Genomic DNA, 25,916 nt, shown 5'->3' on the forward strand with positions numbered 1-25,916 from the left:
CAACTGCCCTCCCCTGCTGGCCATCTTGTGGTGGCCATCTTGTTTCCACATGGGGGCGGCCATGTTTGACCACATGGGGGTGGCCATCTTGTGTGTTGGAGTGATGGTCAATTTGCATATCATCTCTTTATTATATAGGACTAGAGGCCAGGTGCACGAATTCGTGCATGGGTGGGGTCCCTAGACCTGGCTGGCTATCAGGGCCAATTGAGGCTGTCTCACCCAGTCCCGATTGGGGCCAGGGAGGTTGGCTGGCCGGGGGGAGGGACCACAAGAGGTTGACTGGCTGGCGGGGGGGTGGGGAGGGACCACAGGAGGTTGACCCCAACTGCCCTCCCCTGCTGGCCTGGTCACAGGGCCATCCGGCTGTGGGGAGGGATCGGCTGTGGGGAGGGACTGTGGGAGGTTGGCTTGACGCGGGGAGGGACCAGGGGAGGTTGGCTGGTCGCGGGAGGTTGGCTGTGGGAGTGCACTGATCACCTGCATTGGGCGTCTGCCCCCTGGTGGTCAGTGTGCGTCATAGCAACTGGTCGACCAGTCGTTCCGGTCATTCGGATGTAACGGTCACTTAGGCTTTTATATATATAGATAATTATAGGATGAATACACTAAACTCTTTGGACATGCATTTCTGTGTTGCAGAAGAAGATTTATACATTTGAGGGTAGGATGATGTATCGCTGATAGGGTTGGTACAGGGTTTCTCAGTCTTACTACTAGTTTTTAAAATTTTTTTCTTTATTGATTAAGGTATTACATATGTGCCCTTATCCCCCCATTGGCCCCCTCCCCCCCACTCAGGCCCTCACCTCCCTGGTGTCTGTGTCCATTGGTTAGACTTATACGCATGCATTCAAGTCCTTCGGTTGATCTCTCCCCCTTACCCCTACCCTCCCCTACCTTCCCTCTGAGGTTTGACGGTGTGATCGATGCTTCTCTGTCTCTGGATCTGTTTTTGTTCATCAGTTTATGTTGTTCATTATATTCCATAAATGAGTGAGATCATGTGATATTTATCTTTCTCTGGCTTATTTCACTTAGCAAATGGTAAGAATTCCTTCTTTTTTACTTCAGTGAGTATTCCATTGTGTAGATGTACCACAGTTTTTTTAATCCACTCATCTGCTGATGGGCACTTAGGCTGTTTCCAGATCTTAGCTATGGTAAATTGTGCTGCTATGAACATAGAGGTGCATATATCTTTTCTGATTGGTGTTTCTAGTTTCTTGGGATATATTCCTAGAAGTGAGATCACTGGGTCAAATGGGAGTCTTATTACTATTAATATTTTGGGCTGGATAATTCTTTGTTGTAGGAGGCTGTCTGGTACATTGTAAGATGGTTAGAATACCTGGCCACAGTCATGACAACCAAAAATGTCTCCAGATACTGCCAAATATCCCTTGGCAAAGTTGCTCCCAGTTGAAACCACAGAATTAGAATATCTGATGCTTCAGGTTAAGTCTGTAGTCTGAAGGGTGAGTGCCCAAAACAAACCCAACACAGGCAGAAGCGGGTGTCCATCCACATCAAAGTACCATCGTGGGAGATGGTGGGCATGCCCCAGCTTCTGTTGGGACTCATGCTGACAGCCTTCCACTTACAGTAGGCATTTCCTTCTGGACTTCCCTGAACTAAGTGAAATATATTTCACTGATTTAATTTAAAAAATCTTGAAGCATCCACCCGGCTCTTAATTATTCTTTGAGAACTAACTCAAAACCACCTTTGCAAGGAGGTAGGTGATCACCATAAATTCCTGTGAGTTTTTTAACCTGTGGGGAAATGAGAAAAATAGGAAAATGTGGTGAACTCTTACCTTTAAAAAAGAAAAAATTCTGAGATTGCCATTCCTAATTTCAAGCATGTATGCTTGTGTGTTTTAATAGCCTTTCTTTACAAAACAATGGCAGTGATTAATGTTATTTGGTTTTGTTTGTTTGGGTTTTGTGTTTTAGTGTTATTACTTGGCAAAATAAATGTTGGAAAGCTATGACAGTGCTCCCATAAAATAAATTGATAATATATGTGACACTTCTTTTACAAAATTGTATGTGAATGGAGACTATCAAAAAGGTGTCTTCTTATCTTGTAGCTTGATAATATTAAGGCATGGTGCTGGAAGTAATATACATTTTTTTCTCTTTGAGGTAAAACCAGTTTATGCACTTGAATTTTTGACATAAGCAAACTCCATGTATTATTCATCTAATTCTAACTACAGTGAGAAAAAATATTTAATAAACTTTTTTTAAGCAAACCATTTTGATCACTTTCTTTTCCCTCTAAATGATCATAAAGGGACCATTAGATTTCCATATGGAACAAAGAATATATTAGCTCAAACAGAACTCTTCTTCCTGTGTCATTAGGAAGAAAGACACTAAAATATTTTCCCTAGCATTCATTTGGATACGGTACAATTAGCATGCCTGTTTCAGCATCTTGCACCTACCTGGCAACCTACTTTCACCATTTACTTGTTACGGTGCACACACACACACACACACACACACACTTGTGGTAGGCTATGATTTCATAGAATCTTGTTCACAGCTATTCAGAAGACACTAACATCTGGTTTTTAATCCAGTTGAACTAGTTAAAAACTGTTTTTTGTTTTTTTCCCAGTCTGTCCTGAAAAGTGGGAAGGAGGGCATTCAGGATCCTACTACCGGAAAGGATTCCTAGTGAGATCATGGTTTTACTCCTAGTCCCTGCCTTTCCTAACCATCACAAGCCCATATGTCTTCCATTGTGGTCTTTATCAGTTGTGGTTGTTTCTCTCCAAAACAATTAGCCGTTTGTATCTCATCAGTTTGAGTAGTACCTGGTTAAAATAATAGAGACTCTTTGCATGTAAATTATATACTTTTTCCTAGGAAGACATTTCCTTTTTTTCCCACAGCTAATCTCCCAAGGTTTCTATGAAGAAGATTGAAGGGAAATGTTATTCTGCACAGAGCAGTTAAATTGTTTCTCAAGTCACATAAGATTATAATAAATGGGTGGTTGATCCAAGAATTACGATTTTTGGAGTCTCACTCTTGGACCATAATGACCAAGTTATCATGCTGTACCCCTGTCATTTCCCAGGAATTCTGTAGGTAATTGAAGTATTAGTATATGAATTAGTCAGTATTCATATTTACTTTAGAGTAAGTGGAAACGAAAGGTCTGCTTCATAGTTCTCATTGAAGAGACAGAAGTCAGACCCCTGGCTGCTGAGTACCAGTCTGCCTTTCCCTTTTCTCCCCAAATTCCTTTCCCACCCTCTGTGGTGCATCTTCACCAGAACTCTTGCTATACCCCAGAACCCAGCATGCTCCTCCCACCCTCCAAACTTTTCTATATATGAGATTTCCATTTCCCTTGAATGCCTTTTGTTCTCTTCACTGCTTGACAAAAGATTGCTCATCTTTTAACAAGATATTGCTCCCTGGACTGGCAGCATCAGCAGCACCTTGAGAGCTTGTTAGAGACACAGATCCTCAGCTGTGCTGCAGACCTGCTGCTCAGAGGGATTGAGGGAAGGGAGACTGATCTGCTCGGAGTGGGGGGTGGGTGCTCTTAAGGGCCAGCACTCTCACACAGACCTCCCTCCCTAGCTGTCATCCTAGACAGGATTAGAAGAGGGCCCAGCAGTCTGTGTTTTTACAAGCTATCTGAGTGATACTGAGCAATGGAGTTTGAAAATCACCACATGTAGACACCTCCTACATGGCACTTATCTTTGAAGCTTATTTTGACAATTCTTGAGTAAGTAGTCATCCCTCTTGTCAAAGCACTCCTTGTTAGTGTATTAATTAATCAAAGTATGTTAATTGCTATAACCAAATGGCAATAGCTTAACACTGTAAGTTGTGACCAGATCTCATTCCCCACGCATCAGGTGTTCTTTCATGTGATGATTTAGGAAGCTGGTTTCCTCACATTCTTGGCTTCTCTCCTGCCCAGGACGTCCTGAGAGGCTGCTTGTGGAATGTCCGCCTACAGCAGAGAGAGAGAGAGAGAGAGAGAGAGAGAGAGAGAGAGAGAGAGAGAGAGAGAGAGGGAGAGGAAGCCCACGCTGGGATGATTGTGCACCGTTTTATAACTACCTCTAGACTTTGCTACCTCATTTTTCTTATATTCTTTTGGCCAGAATGTGGTCACATAGTTTCAACACAGCTGTCTAGGAGTTCGGGAAATGTGGTCTTTCTGCCCAGGAGGAAGAAACAGTGTTAGGAAGCATTTAGCCCAGCACTGTACAAAAAACCCCACCAAAAACAATGCAAGCCACATGTGTAATTTTACACTTTCTAGTAGTTACATTAAAAAAAAGTAAAAAGAAACAGATGAAATTAATTTTAATAATATATTTTATTTAATCTGGTGTAATCAATAAAAAAAGCATGAATAAGGTATTTTACATTCTTTTCCTCATACAAAGCCTTTGAAATCCACTGTGCATTTTTCACTTGGAGCATGTCTCAGTTAGACTAGACAGATGTCAAATGGTCAGTGACCCCACGTGACTAGCGGCTATTTTATTGGACAGCACAGGCCTAGCAGGTCCCTGCCTCACTTGGTATTGAAATCACTCCTTTCCATCTTCCCATCTCACTCCCACACTCCTTACACCTAATTTCTGTGTGTTGCTTACCTCTCAGTCCTTGCACAGCACCCTCCGGTTAAGAAATATTTGCTGAGTGATTGAGCAGGCAAGCATTAATGCATAAATACAGAAGAACATTCCTCTTGGCTCTTTTGATTACTTAGTGGAAGTTTCTAAGACGTTTTCTTTTGTGATGAGTGCTGGTTGCACAGAGAATGACAAAATTAGTGTCGCAGTAGAAGAACAAAGCAAACACAGTTACCTGTGGAACTAATATGAATCACTGAATTGCAGAAAGTTTGAGGTGAAAAAAAACTTGACCATCAGTTATTTTGATGTTCTCACTGGATAGACTTGTTTCTCCCAGTCAAATAGCAACTAGGAGGTTGCACATCAGCTCTAGGGAGCTGACTCTGTGGATACTTTTGGTTGATTTAATTCTATTGCAGTAAAACTAGAAGTCTTGTGTTTCTTCTAAGTTAATGAGCACATATTGTAGGATATGCCAGTTATTTGAAAATGAGATGATGTGGAAAGTGTTAACATAGACTCAGTTTTAAAATGTTGCCAACAAAAGTTGTTTAAAATTTTTGGTTTTGTTTATTTTAGTGGCTTTTCTTCAAGTCCTAAATTGGGGACTAGGAAAGCCCATGAAACTATATCAATCTAAGGTGTAATCTGAGTAAGAGATTCTACTTAAAAGGAAAATAATAGTACAGTAAGCCTGCCATATTGGATTAGGGTATTTTTTTTTCCCATTGCTGGCCTAATTGCAGTGAATTGTGGAGGATGCGTATGGCGGATGTAACTTTGGCATGTTATTCCTCTTATGGCAGGGAGAAAGGAAATCCTTAGGAATGCATGGTGCCTTTCTCTAACAGATTGTTTCGTTGCTTTTAGTTAGGGACGTGGGTCACACATGTGAACTTGAATGAGAGCTTACAAATCAGCTGGCAAACAAGTAAGATGTTTGTGAAGGGATTGTAGGCAACAAAACCCTACTGTTGGTTTTGTTCTTCACTATCTTTAGAAAGTATAATACCAAGAAAGTGTTTAATTACATGATCACACCATTAACAATGTCTGAGAGATGTGTGAGGCGTGTACTGTTTTATAGATCCTTTCTTATTGACTTAAAAGGCATTTTATTTTGGCAGAGGTGGGGGAGAAAAGAGCAAGGAAGGTGGGTGAAGGGTAATTCTGGTGGAAGAACCCACCCACAAAGTTATGATTTTCCAAAAAGTACAGCTGAATAGAAATGATTAGTCATTAATAAGCCAAAACCTGCCATGGCATTTTCAACCAGGCTAAGGTCCTGTGGAGGATAGTAAACTATTTGGTCTCATTCCCAACCCACCCTCAACTTTCAGCCCGATACAGTTATCTTTCTCATACCGGAGCAGAGACATATCCGGGAACCCATCCATGTGTCCTTGTATTGGTTTAAACATTGTGAGTGTTCTTCCTGAGTCTTTTAAATGATTAGATCAAGATCAGTGATTCTCAGATATCGATTGATGGAAGACTGTAGCATAGGTTTCACCTGGGGAACTGTGAAAAATACAGCTCTCTGGGTCTCAGCTTAAGATCCCAATTCAGAAGTTCTGGGTGGGGTCCTGGAGTCTGTTTAATACAGAGGTGAGCAGGCATTTGACAGATTAAGATCAGGAGGTGGCAGGGGGAACATTCCAGGTTGATGGACAGCATTTTTGGAGGCCTGAAGGTAAGGCTGGAGGAAGCAATACAGTCAGTGCTCCTTGTGCATAAAGCTCAGGACGGGGTGATGAGGAGGATGAAATGTCTGCGTGCCTTGTTACCCTGAGGGCCATGGATGAGGGGTTGTGATCACGGGAGTGATCACATGGAGAGACTGTCTTGCCCTGGGAGCCAGATCTCCAGGACTTACTGTTTGTTTCTTCCTTCCTTCCTTTGGGGAATTAAAATGAGAAGAAAGTCTTTGCCTTCACCTCTGCGTTTCCTTTTCCCCTCCCTCTGCTCCATACTTTGAACCATTAGGAGGTTGCACCTAGGTGTGAACAATAAAATAAAATAAAAAGGGTTTTAATAGAGTGAAGTTTGGGTTCTTTGCCCCAATTGCCACTGTATTACTTAATCTTCTAGGAAGAAGAACTTACATTAAACTTGAGTTTTAAATCTTTTAAGTTGTGCATGGTATTTGAAGATCTGATCAACTTGTAGACCAAGTTTTAAAAATAGATGTTGATTTTATCTTTATGGTCAAGGCAAATAAAAATGACTTTTAATCTGTTTAAAGTTGTTTGTCTACAAAACAGCTCTGTGACCTTGGACTAAATCCCTAATTTTCATGCCTCAGTCTTCTCATCTGCATAAAATAAGAGTACCTACCTTGGGATTGGTGGGGAAGTAAATATACTGCTGATCACAGTGCCTGGCACAGAGGAAGGCCAGGCTGAGCAGAGCCATATTGGAGTCTGAGGCAAAAAACAAACAAGTACCCAAACAATCAATAATACTGATTCTGTCTCTATTTCAAGTTTTGATTTGTTTATCACAGTTTTTTTGCTATTAATTTTTATTTTTATTTGAGTATTTCATTAAGGTATTTATGCTGATCACTGAGGTTTTTGGGGCTCTCTGAAATTCTGTTCCTGAATTGAATGCCTCACTCAATTCCCCCCAATCCCAACCCAGGTGGACTCACTATATGCACCAGCTACTTTGTGGACATTAATTATTAAAATTTCCCAAATGGTTGTAAATGGCTTTAAAACTTTAAAAAAAAATGCGTTTAGTTTAAAGCAATTTATGCTTATTAAGGAAAGTTTGAAAAATATAGATAAGTTGAAAGCAGGGAATATACAAGCCTCTATTCCAAATTTCAGACACAACCACTATTAATGATAACCTTTGGGTTTTATATTCTGTTATCTTTCATTCTAATATTTTCAGGCCCTAGAAAACCCTCCAATATTCTTTGTGGCTCCCCTAAAGAGATATATGTTCAAAAGGGAGGGAACATTATGTTTGAAATAAAACTTAAAATATTCTGATCTATTTAATTACCAGGTTTAATATTAATTTTGGAACATAGCTCCAAAGCATAATAACTATATGAACTTACGGTATGCTATTTGGTTTATAAGAACACGAGTTTCTAGAAACAAAATAACTAATTATAGTGTTGTTATTATTTATTTTATCGTAAGGGTTAAATTGATCTAAATGAAATGTGCAAGCATGTCAAATGCCTAGATATAGTAGGGACTTGGGAAATGTTTCCCTTGCTCACTTCTGCCATTCATTCTCTTCCCTTTCCTCTCCCCTTCTATGTTGAAATTCCTCTATGACAGTTACAATAAAAACAATAAATAAATATTGATTTCTAGATTTAGGTCTTGGCAAAGCGTAAATGGGGAGTGTGCCTGGGGAGTTCCCAAATGCTTTATGTAACATTGGAAGCCTCGTTTATTTGTAATTATTTAACCTGGTATTTTTGAATCAACAGAGGACGTTTAAGACCTGGCCTCTCTTTGTGTATGGGCCAGTAGAGTGAATACTCATAGCCAGTTTCAGAGCTTGATTAAACATCACCCTCTCTTTTAACCACATGTTTTCTGAAAGAGTTTTTGCTCTCCTTGTTGGAGAGGGAAAAGCTGAAGCCTATTGTGTCGCATGTGTAATGCTTTAGAAATGTAACAGAAGTAACATTGGACTGTGCAACAACCTTTAGGAAAGGGCCGAGGGTGGCTGCAGCTTCCCCATCGCTGCCACCACCGCCATCGTCATTGGTCTCTAAGTTATGTGATGCATGTGTTTCGATTTGGCAGTGAAGAGAAAGGAAGCTTTGCTGGCCTTCTTTGACATTCACCCTCCCCACCTACCCTGTTTGGATCTCCAACTCCGTCACCTTTATTGTAGCATATCTATGAAGAAGGTCATTTAGTTTGGTTACACATTTTCATAGGCACTCAGGGAGAAAGTGTGATTTATCAGGATGCGTTGCCTAGGAATAATGTTTGAGGTCCCTCACACTCGCTGGCTTTTTTCCCTACTCCTTGGCAGCCTCTTGATTTCACATAGGAAATCAGTCACAATGAGCTGGGAAGAAGTGGAAGGTCCTCATTTAGGCAGCAGGATGAGAGGGGATACATCATCTCTGCTGCTGATGAGTTCATCATATGGAAGGGACATAATCTATTGCTTTTTAAAAGAGGGAACTTCCCAGTTATTGTTAGGGGACCTGGTGTTATTGTAAATGATCATCGTCTTTTAAATACAAGCTATATTAAGCCAGAGGTGCCAGGGGAGAGTCCACAACCCCCTTTGCAAAGTTTCCTGATAGCAGACTTTCCCCTTGTAGCCTGGGGTGGTTTCCTTTTCGCAGAAGTAGGTGTCCTGAGGTTTCCTGCAGGCCAGTCCCCTCTCCTTCCCCATGTTTGGTAGCTGATGGCCATGAACTCTGATATCCGGGAGCAGCCAGAGTTGTGAGACATTTGCCAGCTTGTGCCATCTCTGTCATCTATATATGCAGATGGTCCACTGGTATTACACTGTATAAACCCTGATATAACTCGCTTTAAGTAACTTTAACATACGCCAACAAAGATATTACAAAAGCTATAAACTTGGAGGGTGTTTATTTGCGTTTTTCATTAGGTTGCTTTAGGAGGTGGATATGAGAAGAAGAGGAAGAATGGAATTTGTCTTCCAGTTATAACTGAACGAGGCATTTTATTTAGAAAGAAACCCTTTAGCACGTTATAAAAAGGTTGTGATCTTTTTTTCTCACCAAGCATTTATTCTCTGGCCCTTAACTTCAACCTTTGTCATGTAGTGAGGAAAGTTAGAAAACTCTGCTCCATGTGGACTCCTATGAGGCTTGGGTGTGTGATAAATCAAACCAAGATGAGGCAGGTTCCTCATTCATTCTATAAGCAAATCTTTATGGATTGCCTACTGTGTGCACAGTACACAGAGTGTGTGTGCACATTTGTGCCAACACCTGCATGTGCGCGCATGCACACACACACACACACACACACACACAGTGTTCAGAGCTATTGAGGGGCAATAAAACATGCTGGGATCCCTCCAGTTAAGGCTGAGCCTGTGTGGCAGGCCAGACTTCAGTAACTCAGCCTGGGAGTTTTGTTTCCTCAGAAAAATCTCAGGCACATTATGTTTTCCTTGGCTTTGTAAATTTCCATCTCTAAAACAAATCATGGACACTGCTGGCTGACTTGTCATTATTGTGATTAAAATAAATTGACAGTTTACAGAAAAACTATTGGTGTCCGTAGTATAAAAACTCTATATCCAAATTGAGGGGATTCTGACCCTTTAGTAAATTCACGCAAGAAATGTTTTTTGAGTACCTATCCTGTGAGTAGAACAGTGAACAAAATGGACAAAAATCCCTGCCATCGTGGAGCTACTGCTGCTTCTTCTTGTTCTTCTTGTCCTTCTTCTTCTTCCTCTCCCTCCTCCTCTTCATCCTCCTCCTCATCCTTCTCCTTCTCCAAGTTGTGGTTAGACAGACATTAAACAAATAAGAAAATAGGATAGAGAATCCCAGGTGGTGATAGAGGCTATATAAAAAAGGAAGCAGGAAAGGGGCTGTCCCGGGAGGCAGTGGGCTGTCTTTACTGAGCAGGTTCTTGAACGTGGCTGCAGGCAGTGCTCCTCCTCACAGTGGGACACATCCATTATCCGCTGGGCCTTGGGAATGGTCAGAATCTAGCCAGGATTGTAACGGTGGGCATTCTCATTCCTGCCTCCCTGATGAGGGAGCTGGGGTCCCCAGAGTGATGTAGTTGCTGTCCTAAATTCGCACAGCCAGTACAGATAGCCATCTCTAGCAGTGAAAGGCCTCTGCCCATCTTGGTTTCTCCCCCGCTGTCCCAGCACTGTGGGCTGCGCCTAGAGCTGTATAGAGGGCAGCAGGCCTCCCCTTGGCCCTTCTTTATCAATAGAACATCCTTTAGTTCTTTTCACCTGCCAGCCTCTCAGCTCTTCCCCTGCTCTGTTGGAAATGAGGATTTGGCACATTTAGACATATATATTTGTGTTTTTCTTTTGTGTGTATATGACTTGGAAATGTTATCATTCCATTGAGGTCATTTATTTTCCCCCAAATGTCACCAATAAGGGAAGTTTTAATAGTTAACATTTTAGGCATGCAGAACTGGAAAAATCTTTTGGTCTAAGTCCTTTGTTTTACAGGACCCAGAGAGGTGGGACCTAGAGAGGTCAAGTGACTTTTGTAATATCACACAGCTATTGAGTGGCATACTAGTAGTGGAGGCTAAACCTCAGTGTGAGCTTTTTCTATACCATTATCTAGCAATCCATTGTTTTCATTTATTTCTGACTACAGAACTAATAAATGCTTTTGAAGAAAACTTGGAAAACAAAGCAGTTTACAGAAAAAAAAATCACTAATAGTCTCACATACCAGGAGTAATCAGAAGTCACTTTTTAAAAATCTTTGCTTGAGGATATGTTTATTGATTTTAGAGAGAGTGGAAGGGAGGGAGGGATGGAGCGGGGGGGGCGGGAGAGAGAGAGAGATAGGGAGAGAAACAGCCATCATTTGACTCCCATATGTATCCTGACCAGGGATCAAACCGGCAACTTAGGTATATGCTCTGACATGGGAATTGAACCCACAGCCTTTTGGTGTACAGGTGGATGCTGTTGATGCTCTAAACCAGTGGACCACTGACCTAGACTCTCAATTCCAATAATTACAGGCTGTTGTTGTTCCTTGTGATTAAGCGCCTATCCCAGTGGTCGGCAAACTCATTAGTCAACAGAGCGGCAAACCGCGGCTCGCGAGCCACAGTTTGCCAACCACTGCTCTAACCAACTGAGCCACACAGCCAGGGCTCTTTTTTTGTTTGTTTGTTTGTCTTGTATGAGTGTTTAATTGTGGGCATTTTCTCAATGTCATTAAAAGTTTTCAGAACACAATTTTTATCGGTTATATTATTTATCCTGTTTTGGAGTTATACTTTATTGGTCTTGGATTGTCTGCTGGGCATTGGGCTTCATGTAATGATCCATTTGCTGACCTGGCCATCCATCAACAAGTGAGTAGACTGCAGGTGTTGACACTGCTGATAGCCATCTGATGCTTATTTATTTAACTGGGGCTTGGTGTTTAAATTGCTGTTATCTCTACTTGAATAGACTTGAACCTGCTAAAGTGAAGAGCTTTGTATCCTCAAACTTTGGGTGGCTCTCCAGCTTATCTCTCTGGACCTCAGTTCCCTTATTCTGGGAGTAGAAGATTTTCCTTTGGTCCCTTCTCTAAGAACTGGATGAATTCCAGAGGCCTCCCCTCAGAAAAAACACAGGCACACAAAATTTTGAATGTAATGTTAAAGGTTTCATGGACCACTTTCCCCACAAGTTCAGCCTTGGATTCCAGGCTAAGAAACACTAGACTAGACGATAATGCATATTCTATTTCTGTGATTATTGGATTAAATCTCTAATGACATAATTGAGTTGAGCATCAGACTTTATATCAGAATGTGTTTTTATATTAATTCTTCTAAGAGGCCCCCAGGGTCTGATGTGGAGACCCTCTCTCCTGTCTCACCTCCACCTGCCCCCACATCTGTTCTCTGTTCGTCGCTCGTTGCCTCTAATCCTGTCCTGTTCTGTTTTGCTGCTTATTGTGCCTCCTATGTTCCATACTTTTGTTTTTCTCAGAAGGGCAGATCATTTTCCTGACACTTTTTCTTTTCTTTGGCCAGCAAGCTGACCAATAATAATACACTGTGGAAAATATTTAGTCATTTGCTCCTTTTTGCAATTTCTCTTAATAATTTTTACTTATTGTTTCAAAATTTTCCAGAATAAGAGAAAAGGAATGATTATTTGGAGTAGAGGCATATATGTACATATATTTAATGTTTATATATATATATTTAAGGCTCTATTAAAATATGTATATGTGTGCTACATATCTATATAATTTATATATTTAAATAAACTTTGTATGTATCTTAAAGCAAGTTATTCAGTATAATATTTTTTAGGTGGAAAAAAGGAACATTTTAATTATTAGTAAATGGTCCATTGGGTTTCAGTTTATGAACAGTTGAATGCTTTGGGCTATTAACAAATAAAAATGTTTGCATATTTTTACAACTACTAAATTTCATTCCAGGGTTAAAGATAACTCAGGACATAAAACTGACATAAGCATTAAGTTGAGCAAATATGTTTTGAGTGCTTGCATTACCCAAGACACTGGAGACTCAAAGGTGGTAAAAATATAGTCCTTGCCCTTATGAATTTACAGTCTCACCAAAGAGTGTGACATGTACAAACTTAATAAAAGGTAGAATGTGAAAAGCTCCAAAACAGAGGTAAATAAAAGTTTAACAGAAGATCTAATTTATGCTGGCTAGGAGGATCAAAGGAGTTGCATATAGAAGGTGCTATTTAAACTGGTTCTTGAGGCATGCATAGGAGTCCTCTGGGTGAGAGGGTCCTTCTACTTCCTGCTTTTCAGAATGTGATAGAACTTCATTGTACAGTAGGAAGGGGAAGATGGGGACTTTTAGAGTCTAAAGTTTGCCTTCCTTATAGTAAGAAATTACCCTTAGAAAATCCTCTGAATTTCCCATAATATTTTTAAGGTTTTGTGTACCTAACCTCTATAATAATTTGCATGTGTATTAAAACCTGAGAACTGAAACCCATATACAGAAGCATTCCATCTACCTCTGAAGTGTTCCCACTTCCTCATGGGGCTTACTCCATTCTGTTTTAAGAGTAAAACTCTACCCTTAATGCATGTTCATAGATGTGTTTGCTATTGTGAGAGTTAAACAAGTTAATGTGTGAAAGAGCTTGAGGTTGCTAGGTGGTAGGAGCTCAGTAGATGTTTGTGTGTTTGAATCCAGAGGTCTAGCATTCACCTTGTTCTTTGAAATGGTGTAAAGGAAACCTTGGCCACCTATTTCCTGCCCTTCTAAGCCGGCATTTCCTCTTGTGGCTGCTCTGACCAGATGTCATTCTTTTGTCCTCAGACATCAATCTCATAACCCCCCTAGAGAAACCACATCCTACTCTGAGGTTTAGGTCCTAGAGTGAAATGCTGTACCATGTAACTCTCCTTGCCGGTCAGATTTCTAAAGTGTTGGTCGGTCCTAAACGAGCAGAATATAACAAAGACCTTACTTTGCCTGAGAAGTTACGTAGCAGGAAGTCTCACAATAGCATCTCCATTGCTCTAGGTTGTGAGAATTTTCTTCTTCCATAAGTTGGACCCATTTGAAGGTGATAGACTAAATGTCTGTCTTGCTCTCAGAATTGCTTTCTTTTATCCGGGATTTAAGCATAATGCTCTGAGATGGCGGTGAGAAAGCTGTGTGAATTTGGCTGCTGTATTTCCAGTAAATATGTTGAGAATCTTGTCTGGTATGTTAATCAGTCCCTTTTTACGTAAATCTCTGTGTGAGAAACTTTTTTAAAAATTTACTTGCCTGACGCTACTTGGAAGCTCAGAGCAAATTCAATTTTTTCCCTTGATTACAAAAAATATATAAATTCACTGCTAAAATTTTGAAGAAAACAAATAGAGCAACTTCAAGAAGATGCCTGGCTCATGGCATGAGCACAGGGATGTCAAGTAAACTGTTTGAAGGCAGTTTTCATAGTTGAGCTGCAAAGAGGGAAGAACGGTTGATTTTAAATTGCTGAAGATCTTTGTAAAGTGTTATAGCAACACTTTGGTGGAGTTGTTATTTTAGATCACACAGCTAAAGTCCTGAATTCAAGTCTAAGGTAAATTTCTTCAGGTTGCTATAACACCAGCAGCAATAACAGTAGTTACCATTAAATGAACACTTACTATGTACCAGGCACTGTGCTATGAGATTTTTACCTTTTTACTTCTTCACTAAATTATCTCTGTGGAATTAAACCCAGATGCTGCCTTTATCTTTAATTGATGATCAGTAGCTTTTGCATATTTATACTTTCTAGCAGTTGGAATAGACAACTGGTTCAGCATAGTATCATGGGTTCAGTGTATGTACACTGGGTCCATATTGCTACTGCCTGCTGTGTGACCTTCTGCACATATACAACATCTTTGTGCATCTGTCTTCTCATCTATAAAATGGCAATAACCATGCTACTTGCATCATAGGATTGTTATGAAGATTAAATAAGTTATTATCTAAATTATTATTGCTGGTGTTTGAGTGACAGAGATCCTGGTGGGAGGAAGAACAGGCAGGGTCCCCCCCCCCACCCCCGCCCTGCCCCCTGAGCCCTCCCAGGCAGTTAGTTGGCCTGGAAAGTGGGAGATTTGTACCCATATTTTATATAATAGTTTCTATGGCACCTGTTGCTGCTAAATGACACTCATTTCCCTTGTTTCTGTGCTGCTACTGCTTGTTATCTTCTGTAACCAAATCGTCCCCGATTTCAAGAAAATAAGCAGAATAATAACTAACTGGGAGAAGCACTGCAGCAGCCCAGGAAGTGCAGATTAATATTTAATTCCATCTTACTGCCCATTTCCCATGAATTTTTAAATAAATCCCTTAACACTTCTGTTTTAGTTTTCCCTAAGAGATTATTTTTAAATGATTTAAAATTTACTCCACTGTTATTGTTAGGAAATACTAAAAATAGCAGCCTTTTTGGAAAAACACATTTTGGGTGCAGTCCCCATTGAACCATGGGATGGTGACTCAGCTCCTTTCTTGTGCTTTGTGTAAATCTGTGTTAATTATGCTAATCTGTCACTTATGCTGTCCATTCATCTTGCCTTCTCAAGGAGCTCTGACACTGCATGAAGGGAGAGACCCCTGTCTGTTGATGGACTTAAAATAACATTCTGATCAATAAGAACATTTACTACGATACATAGTTTCCCATGAAAATGTTTGATGACCTTGTTTTTCTTGCCACAAAATAACACATAAATTAAGTTTTGCGTGCAGGGAGAAACTCTTTCTTTACACTTGCAGCCTTGAGGTGCACGTTACGAAACCTCCTGCTGGTTGCTCTTACCAGCACTGATCATCAGCCAAGCATTTGGTGTTTAGCCATAACATAAAGGAAAGCATCCAAAAACTAAGAATTTTGGAACACCCAGATGACCTAGCTGTCTGTCTCTTCAGCTCCATGAGCTTCAGATTTGAAGGAATTACGAAGGAGTCTAACTGTGACTGGTTTTCTTTTAAACACTGCACTATATTGATTCGTGTCCATTTGGCCTACCCCGTGTGGAGCAGACACAATGAGGCCGGTCTTTATCAGAGAAGCAGTACACTGTGTATTGTACAGTTCAGGGTTTGTTTTCCTTTGGCCTGCGAGAAGGAACCTCCCATTTTTCCAGCAGTAGTAACACCCCTGGAGGCTGGCCCTCGCAGGCATGCCCTCCCACCCCAACAGGCTCTACAGACCCAGCCCGCGGAGCTGACCACTGGTGCCTGGGAAGCCAGCTAGCTGCCTCTCCTTCCTCGGGCCACTGGCATGCTTGTGCCTTGCTCAGCTGGGGACTGACAGCTATCCAAGTTGCAGACGTTCTGACTTGCATTTTCAGCCGAGAATGCAGGCTGATAAATACAGGACAAGTAGTAGAAGTGTCAAAAAGGAGATGGTGATCGAGTCCCCCCTGCAACACAAGGATGCAGCTCAGGGAGAAGTGGAAGCAGAGAGCCCGGGACCAGTGCTGGTAAGGGGCTCATCCTCAGCAATCCTGCTGCCTTTCCCAACAGTGCTTACGTTGTGTGCATGCTCAGTGCCTTCTTGCCCTCTGTGGGATTTTAAAACTTGCTCTGCCTGTCTCCTGTGAACTCTCCTCTCCCTCTTTTCCTGTCGATTGTTTTCGGCTCCACTTTGATTTTCTTTGTGAGGAAAGATATGTTGACATTTTGTGGGCGAACGTGGCTTCCAGGAGGCTTCTTTGTATAGAACAACCACGTATTGTTCAAAATGATGTCCCACTTAGCTGCAGTGCTGCCAAAGGTGCACGCAGGGAGGCACTTTTTAATTGCCTTTTGTGGGGTTGAAAAAGATGTCCTCTGTAAAATTAAAACATTTTTATGTAATATACTTACGTTATTGTGAAAATGATGACGATGACACTAGGGGGTTTTAAGGGACATAACTGTTGAAGTTACATGTGGTCTCACTCACTCATTTTAACAGGTTTGTGTTGAACAAAGTTAGAAATAACCTACATTTTGAACCAATTGATAGAAAAGTTTCTGTTCTTAGCATTAGCTAAACGCACAGCAGTTTGATAAATTCAAGTGCTTCGGTAGACTTTATAAGGGAGGAATGTGAAAAATGGTCGTGTTGTTAGCATTAATGAGTAGGTTGTGCTTCTCTCTTGGAATTTCTTTAGTACAATAAAAGCACATAATTTTTTTAAGCAAACTGTAAAAAAACCACCAACACGCACTGCAAAAGAGGACAATGAGCCTTTCAAATGAGCTGTTAAAGGGATAGTTAAACCAGTACTTAGTGATATTATAGAGTGATTTTTAAAAAAAAACCAGAGGTCCAATTTCCATTATCATAAAGTGTTTGGTTAATTAACTTAATTTTCAACACTCTAATGTCTTTAAGAATCTGAACTTAAACTTTCCTATGGTGGATTTGATTTGAATTAAACTGCTTTCCTCTGAAAGTGCCCAGGATTAATTATTTGGTGTATACACTTCCAGACTTTCTCCTGTGTGAGACTACCTTACATTGTATTGCCTTCAAGGATGGGCCTTTTCACTGCAGGTTTTCGTCTGAGAGACTTAGCTCCCACCCTGGTACATTGTTTAGAGATGTTATTCATTATCTTGGAATCCTTTCTGCTAGCATAATAGTTCATTTATTTACTGAGTCGCTTGACCTGCTTACATGTTATATACGTTCAATCAACTCCCCGCTGATGTAGCTTACGATTTCATGGAGGAAGTTGTGTGGTTTGGGTTCCCTTGTGAATCTTCTTAAAAATCTTTTGTCAGTGATTCTTCAGATGTGTAGAAATATGTGTCCAGGTAATTAAATACACTATAGAAAGATGCTTTGTGGTATATTTTTAATTCCACAAGTGACTATTTAAATTATTTCTCTTTCTAGTGCTAAAAAAAAAAAAAAAAAAAATTGGCCGCTCATATCCCAGTTATTTGTTTAGGTCAGATCTCACTCCAGGCATTTCCACAGGGAGTTTTTTCTCCTACTGTAATGGATAAGGCAGTGCTGGCTGCAGCTGCACCTGGGGGGAATGCTCGGAAGCTTCTGGCAGCATGGAGAGCTCTGGCTCTGTGCACCTGCGGAGGGAGGTGTGAGGGAGAGGTGAAGGCAGCAGTGATACAAGACACTCTTCCTTATCTGATAGTGTTTCTCTTCTTCCATGGGGTAAGCAAGATAAAAAGAGCTAACTAGTATCAGATAAGAGAATCAACGATATTTAAGTAGGGCCTCTGCCCAGGGCAGATCCTACCTGTGATTATCGCTGCTCACAGCAAGTGAGAATTCAACAAACTGCTTGGAGTACAATTTTTTTCCAAGATGGTTTTGAAAAAGTAGCCTGCACAGCCATGAGGTCTATTTCTTGTAGTGCTACTCGTTATTATGATGTCAGTAGCCCATATGTTCAATGAAAATCCCAAGTCTATTACGTTTAAATGTAAATACCTTACTTTATTCAAGAGATAACATTTGAAATCAAGTTCTGCTGGTTTTAGTTATGTACCCAATCAGTGGGGAAAATATGACATAGTTTAGAAAGCATAAAAGTAATTAATGCATATAATAAGAAATATAAATAGTGTAGAAAGGTGGAAAAATAAAGTGCCCAGTATTAATTATTTGGTGTATATACTTCCAGACTTTCTCCTGTGCATATAAATGTATAACTGTGTGTGTGTGTGTGTGCGTGTGTGTGTGTGTGTTTGGAAAAATGTGCTAGTACTATAGATTTCTGCATTAATTTTCTCCTAGAACATATCAAGAACATCTTTCTTTGTCACTCTATGTAGATTTATGCCGTTCTTTTTAATGGCTGTATATTATTCCAGTTTATAGTTGTACCATAATTCGATGGTTATTCAACTTGCTTACAATTCTTTACAATTATTACAATGTACAGTCATTGAAAAAATGACCTTGTGGACTGTGAGTGACTAACAGTGAATGTACTAGTAAATGTATCTTAAAGCACTTGTAAAGTCAGAAGTACTATTTCTGTAAAACTTCTATCAGAAGTCTCCTCTGGGCATTAATTGGCAATGATGTTTCTTTCCCCTTTGTCAGGGCAGAGGTTAAGGTTGCCCTTAGCAGTGGCTGCTTGTTCTGTGCAAAGTAAAGTCAGTGTTTATAAGAGAAGTATGTGTTTGGACATTATAAAGTTCCAGAGGCTGCAGTGTTCAACTTACGGGCACCTACGTAGGTCTTGTCCCCTCATTGTGATGGTAAGCAGGGGAGGAAGTGCATGGTGAAACTCCCCTGTTCCTGTCCACCAGGCTCCCTGCCAGCCCCATTGAAAAATGCCTTTGTGGACTGTGAATGACTAACAGGGGAACAATCTGGGTATTCTTGATGTCTACCAGTTAGTTACCCTGCTTACATTTGAATACCTATTTTTTTTTGCCCCCCCAAAGTTTAAAGTAATTCCTGGAAATAATGTATTCTAATAGTCACTGCCCAACAATTTATAGGAAAAGGGTGCGGCCTCAAAGAGTCAGAAGTGGCTGAGGATGTGTCATTTGTGTTGTCCTTTCACTGAGTTACTCTCACGACGCAGGTAAGGACTGCAGCACAGGTCTCAGGGGGGGATTTTGAAGGTTGAAAGACGTGAAGATAGAAAATAGCTGAATGTTCATCTTAGAAACACTCATTAGGTAGTGTGTGGCAAGTTTCTTTTCAGAGACACCTTTTCTATTTATGTTATTCTTCTGGGACCTTCAAGTGTTAAAAACAGAACCTGAGTTCTTCCTTTGATGTCTGAATGAGCAGATGATTAGCTAACTGACTGGGTGAGAAGGCAGCATCTGAGCCAATATAGAAAGGAGGAGGAGCCTGGCTTCTGCGTGAATTTAATAACCTCGCCAGCATGGCGAGCTCTCAGAGGAGCTTCCACACTCAGGTCACTACCCCGTGGCAGTGCCGAGCCACTGTTCCCAGGAGAGTCAAGTCTGCATTACCTGGGAAAATATGTTCTCTCCCCAAGTTCTCTTTACTTTAGAAATAGCAGAAGAAGTGAATTGAGACACAAGCCCTCAAGTATGAGCTTATGGGGCATGATCATGATATCCTGTAAGACTCCAGATGTCTGTGGTTGAGTTAATTACATTATACTTCTAAACCCCTTCTGCCCTACAGGTTTTCCTGCATCCCTGTTGATGTCTTTAGAAATAATTAATGATATTAACTACCTTGGTGATACTTAACAAGTGGTTTCTTTGTTTTTAAAATAGTGAGTGGTGAAGGAAAGGAAGTTCCTGCAACGTTTATGTAGTGACATATTCCCAGGTGACACGGGACATTTTACCTATTCAGAGCCGCAAGCCTTCACCATGCTTTTTGGTTTTCTCCTTTGTTCATTCTTTTGTTCATTAGACCCATATTGCTAAGCACTGAGGTTTGCCAGACTTACTGTATAGTGCACTGGGGAGGCAGGTCAGTGAGACCAACCCCCTCATCTCCCCAAGCAGCAAGGTCTGCGTAAGGAGGGGCTTTGTTCCTCATAAATGCTTTTCACAAGGTGCCTGTTAGGCACAAGTGTTACTCTCTCCTGGGAAGGCAGACAACATTTAAATCATCATTGGCTCCAGCAAGGACGAGTTCTCTATTTTTGAGCACCTACCGTACAGCAGGCCTAGCCCAGCTTTACCCAAGGCACAGGCCCCTGGCTGTTCCTATGAACAGTTTGTATGGATGAGGCCCCCAGGGCTGCACACAGACTTTGTGGAGTGGTCAGTGGAAGGACTCTTTGGAGATAGTGTCGGGGTGAATTTAATAACTTCGCCAGAACGGAAAACTGTCCTCACAGAAGGGGATTCCATAGCTCGGGTCACTGCCCCCTTACAGTGCTGAGCACTCTTACTCTCTGGGCTTCTTGCTTGTATAGCAGTGGTCGGCAAACCGCGGCTCGCAAGCCACATGCGGCTCTTTGGCCCTTGAGTGTGGCTCTTCCACAAAATAGCACGTGTGGGCGCGCACGTACAGTGCGACTGAAACTTCGTGGCCCATGCGCAGAAGTCGGTTTTCGGTTTGGGCGAGTCTATTTTGAATAAGTGGCGTTAGAACACTCATGGGGCCAAAGAGCCGCGGTTTGCTGACCACTGTTGTATAGAACATGAAAATCCACTGAGCTCCGGCATGTTTCTTTGCTCATATCTGTCATCAATGTGGAAGTTAGAGTAATGCCAATTGTTTTCTTTTTTTGTGTGTGTGTGTGTAATAATACAATAGGAAAAAAAATACATAGTGCCTTGCTCTGTGCCAGACACTGTTTTAAGCCTATTAGATGTGTAAAATGAGAAGCATGTAATAAATAATCTCTCAGATCTCTTCTGGGGCTAATGTTTCAGGGCTATTAGCATTGATCCTAGAATAACCTGTGATGAAGTCCGGTCAAGAACCTGGAAATTTTAGTTTTAAGTTCTAACTTGGTTTATCCAAAAGTGTTTGGGTTTTGAGTTGTAGCAGCTGCAACACGGGATATTGGCTTTTCACCCAGTGTAAATGAGTAACACCAGTGGAATGCATTAACCAACCTGGATATAAGTAAAAGTAGCAGCAGAATTTGGAGTTAGCAGGGAATACGACACAGGAGAGGCAAGAAGCCAACTTGAGCCTACAGATGACATAGGACTATGAGTATAATTTTAGGACCAAGAAGGCTTGGAAATTATAGTTTATCCTCAACTTTCCAGAGTTTGAAATATCCCTGTAATGAGATAGAGCTAGTCCTGCATTTCTCTTAGCATGACATTTTGACACTTCAGACGTTTTTAGTGCTTGATTTCCAGACAAGTGTATGTGCCACTTACCAGCAGGTCTCTGAGGGCTTTGCCAGGTTCTTGGGGAGGAGCTGACCTGTAGTTCTGTTTTGGAGTCGCCTTGCTATGGAAAGTTGTCTCTACTGTGGGAGAAGTAGAAGTGAGTGGTGCAAAGGGGCCCTGGGCCGTGTGTCTTTTAAACACCACTTGACATTTCTAAGCCAAGATTGTGTTTCTATCAGATGGAGATAGGAATAGTGTCTGCCCTCTGGACGCCTCATCTCGGAAGGTTATCTGGATTGCCCAGGTCAGCTTACCGCATTCAGTCTTTTTTTACTCTGAGCCACACTCCAACGTGCTACCTGACTGTGTGTGTGTGTGTGTGTGTGTGTGTGTGTGTGTGTGTGTGTGTGTGTGTGTGTTTCAAAACACAGATAACGTTATTAACTTCTTGCTTAAATGCCTTCTCTGTGCAGAGAAGGCAAAGCATGGCCTACCTACATGACCCTCAGCGGCTGGCCCTGAACTTACTTGCTGGCCTCATCTCCTGCAATTTCCAAAATTCTTCCTGTCCTGGGCCCTATATTTTTCCAATGGAGATGCTTCCACATGTGGGTACCACTCCCTTTGCCTGGCATGTGCCTGACCATTTCCTTTTATCCTTCAAGTCCCAGCTCACATGCCAGCTCCTCCAAGAACCTTTTCACAGACTATGTGCTCCTGTGGCCGACCCATCATGACATTGCTGTCCTGGTGTGTTAATTATGCATCTCTGCCATATTGCAGCTATGGTTTATTTATTTTTATTTTTTTAAAATAAATCTTTATTGTTCAGATTATTACAGGTGTTCCTCTTTTTTTCCCCCCATAGCTCCCCTCCACCTGATTTCCCACCCCACCCCACCCCACCCCACACCCTTACCCCTTGCCACTGTCTTCATCCATAGGTGTAAGATTTTTGTCCAATCTCTTCCCACACCCCTCACACCCCCTTCCCCCTGAGAATTGTCAGTCCACTCCCTTTCTGTGTCCCTGATTCTATTATATTCATCAGTCCATTCTGTTCATCAGATTTTTTATTCACTTGATTTTTAGATTCACTTGTTGGTAGGTATGTATTTGTTGTCATTTTGTTGTTCATAATTTTTATCTTTACCTTTTTTTTCTTCTTCCTCTTCTTAAAGAATACACTTCAGCATTTCATATAATCCTGGTTTGGTGGTGATGAACTCCTTTAGCTTTTTCTTGTCTGTGAAGCCCTTTATCTGACCTTCAATTCTGAATGATAGCTTTACTGGGTAGAGTAATCTTGGTTGTAGGTTCTTGCTATTCATCATTTGAATATTTCTTGCCACTCCCGTCTGGCCTGCATAGTTTCTGTTGAGAAATCAGCTGACAGTCGTATGGGTACTCCCTTGTAGGTAACTAACTGTTTTTCTCTTGCTGCTTTCAAGATTCTCTCTTTGTCTTTTGCCCTTGGCATTTTAATTATGATGTGTCTTGGTGTGGTCCTCTTTGGATTCCTCTTGTTTGGGGTTCTCTGTGCTTCCTGGACTTATAAGTCTATTTCTTTCACCAGGTAGGGAAAGTTTTCTGTCATTATTTCTTCTAATAGGTTTTCAATATTTGGCTCTCTCTCTTCTTCTGGCACCCCAATAATTTGGATGTTGGTATGCTTAAAGTTGTCCCAGAGGCTCCTTATACTATCTTCATATTTTTGGATTCTTTTTTCTTTTTGTTTTTCTGGTTGGGTGTTTTTTGTTTCCTCATATTTCAGATCTTTGGTTTGATTCTTGGGGTCCTTTGATCTACAGTTGAATTTCTGTATATTCTTTATTTCAGACAGTGTATGATTAATTTCTGACTTGTCCTTTTCCATTTTTTTTGGCATTCTCATTAAGGTCCTTAAAGGTCTCATCAAGTTTTTCAGCAGTTTTTAGAAGATTCTTGAGTAACCTTATAAATGTGGTTTTGAACTCTATGTCCAGTAGTTTGCTTTCCTCCATTTCTTTCATTTGTGACATGTTTCTTTGTCTCCGCATTTTGCTGCTTCCCTGTGTTGATGGAGTGGTTTTCTGTGGCAGGTGACCAGTGGTTCAGCCTATCACCTGAGGTGGACACTTTTGGTGCACCCCTTTGTGGGCTGAGTGCAAAGTCTTGGTGTAGATAAGCCTTGATTGCTGTTGGTACACTGGGAGGAATTGACCTCCAGGCCAATTGGTTGTGAGGACCCACTGTGTCTATAATGTGCTGGAGACATGCTTATGGGGCAGGACTTGCTTTAGTGGGACTTTGGTGCTCACTGAGTCTGCCTCTTGAATGTGTCACTTATGGATGTGAGTAGTTGAAATCTGGTGTCGTCTCACACTGACCACTAGGTACACTAGCTTCTGGATCTCCAATGGGGTGCAGGTCAGCTACTGTCTGAGGCCACCCAGCAGGAGCTACAGTGAGAACTACAGTTTTCTCTTCTTTGCTTGGGGTTTGGAGGTTTTGGAGCTGTCTGACCAGAGCTGCAGTTTGTTAGGTTAAGGTGTGATAGGGCAGACCATTTATATGCAAAAACCGCTGCGTGGAGCTCGGGTGGGTTTGTAGATTGTGCGGGGCGGGGTCTCAGTCACTAGGCTAGGGTGTGGCAAACAGCGATGGCTGCCAGTCAGCCTTCTCTGCGTCTCCGCGTTTCCAAGTCCCTGTGTCCCGCGCCCCAGCGCAGTGAACAATGATTGCTGCGCACACCTCTGCAAGAAAGCCACCCTCACTTTCCGACCTGATGGCAGACAGTCCAGTTTCTCCTCGGAGGAGTTTGGGTCCCCAGCGTCTCCCCAGAGACTGGAGTTCAGGGTAATCGGGAGCTTGTCTTTCTTTGGGTTGAAAAAAGCAGTGCAGCCAGTTGCCCACCGCCAGCCCGATTCGCGCGCCTCCGTACCTCAGCTTTTCAGCGCTTGTGCATGTCTCAATGCTCTTTTCTCTTTCCTTCTAGTTGTAGAACTTCCACTCAGCCAGCTTTCCTGTGGTTCTGGGTGATAGACGTTTTGACTTTTAGTTGTAGTTTTGAAATTGTGCGAGGCAGCAGTTTAAGTGTTTACCTATGCCGCCATCTTGGTTCGGTCTGCAGCTATGGTTTATACCAGCCGTGGGCAAACTACGGCCTGCGGGCCAGATCCAGCTGTTCTATCCGGTTCTCTTGCTCTCCCCTCCGCTCCTTTACTTTGAATTTATATTAGTTCACACAAACACTCCATCCATGCTTTTGTTCCGGCCCTCCGGTCCAATTTAAGAACCCATTGTGGCCTTCGAGTCAAAAAGTTTGCCTACCCCTGGTTTATACTCTAGTCTCCCTCACTAATAGGGGGAGGGTATGCCTATCAGGAACCATGGCTTTTGTTTTTGTTGTCAATTACAGTTGATATTAAATATTATTTCATGTTAGTTTCAGGTATACAGCATCGTAGTTAGACATTTAAATAATTTTACAACTGGTAAGTCTAGTGCCCACCTGTTACCATACGTAGTTATTACAGTCTTAATGACTATATTCCTTATGCTATACTTTACATCCTTTTGTTGGTATTCCATCTCTGACATAAAGTCAAAACTACCTGCTCCCCCACCCCACCCCCCCTTTTTTTTGTTTCTCCACATGGTCCTGGTCACTCTTTACAGAATGTATTGGCAAAAATGGGTTGCAGAAAGGTGCTTCCAGGAAAGACTAGATCTGGGGATAATTCTCCTTTATTCTTCCTCCTTCCACCTTCAAAGGTTTAGTCACTAATATCCAAATGTGTTAAATTGCAAAAAAAAAAAAAAAAAAGATGCACCTCAAGGAATCTGTTTGACTATGCTGTGGGTATTGTGCCACCAAACTCTCCTGTGCTTCTGTTATTTTTGACCTAAATTAAAAATAACATTTTATGTGAGTGCTTGGGTATAGAAGTTCAAACTTAAGGGGCCAAAGTCAGAAGCTTTTCCTCTCTTCCTCTTCGCAGCCCTTCTGTCATCAGTACCACCTCTTCCTTGTCAGCCACATCTGAAACCATAACATCACCTGTAATGGTTGTAGTACACTCGGAAAAATCATTGTGTGGCCTATTACCAGCATTCCAGTACATTGATTCTATGTGGAAAAGTGTAAGGTTAGGTTTTCCTTCCAAAGACCACCATATCCTGGAACTATTTATTGGCAAAGTAAATTAAGTGCGACCTACTGGCATTCATATGTATTCCAACGTTCCAACCTGGTTCTTCAGGAAGATTTAGTATTTCTGGATATGATTTTTAATATTCTTGAGACAGAAAATGACTATCCCTCAGGAAAGGAGTCTGCCTTTTCTCTCTTCCTTGGCGAGGTCTTGGAG

General features: G+C 41.5%; 1 protein-coding gene across 30 annotated transcripts in view; it reads left to right on the forward strand.

Moving 5' to 3' along the window:
- Window positions 1-25,916, forward strand: part of DOCK9 (dedicator of cytokinesis 9) — a 281,552-nt gene that overhangs the window by 93,614 nt on the left and 162,022 nt on the right. For 10 of the 30 annotated variants that reach the window (XM_080662407.1, XM_080662414.1, XM_080662412.1 and 7 more), the window contains exon 1: window positions 16,096-16,289. The exons of 10 other annotated variants lie outside the window; for them this stretch is intronic. In XM_080662407.1, coding sequence (XP_080518533.1) covers window positions 16,164-16,289 — 126 coding nt within the window. In that variant the 5' untranslated portion in view covers window positions 16,096-16,163. Of the gene's footprint in view, window positions 1-15,960; window positions 16,290-25,916 lie in introns of those variants that run through there. 10 more of the 30 variants (XM_080662413.1, XM_080662390.1, XM_080662396.1 and 7 more) reach the window with 5 other exon arrangements.

This window comes from Plecotus auritus, assembly GCF_963455305.1.
Source record: "Plecotus auritus genome assembly, chromosome: 3".
In the NCBI taxonomy this organism is placed as follows: Eukaryota; Metazoa; Chordata; class Mammalia; order Chiroptera; family Vespertilionidae; genus Plecotus; species Plecotus auritus.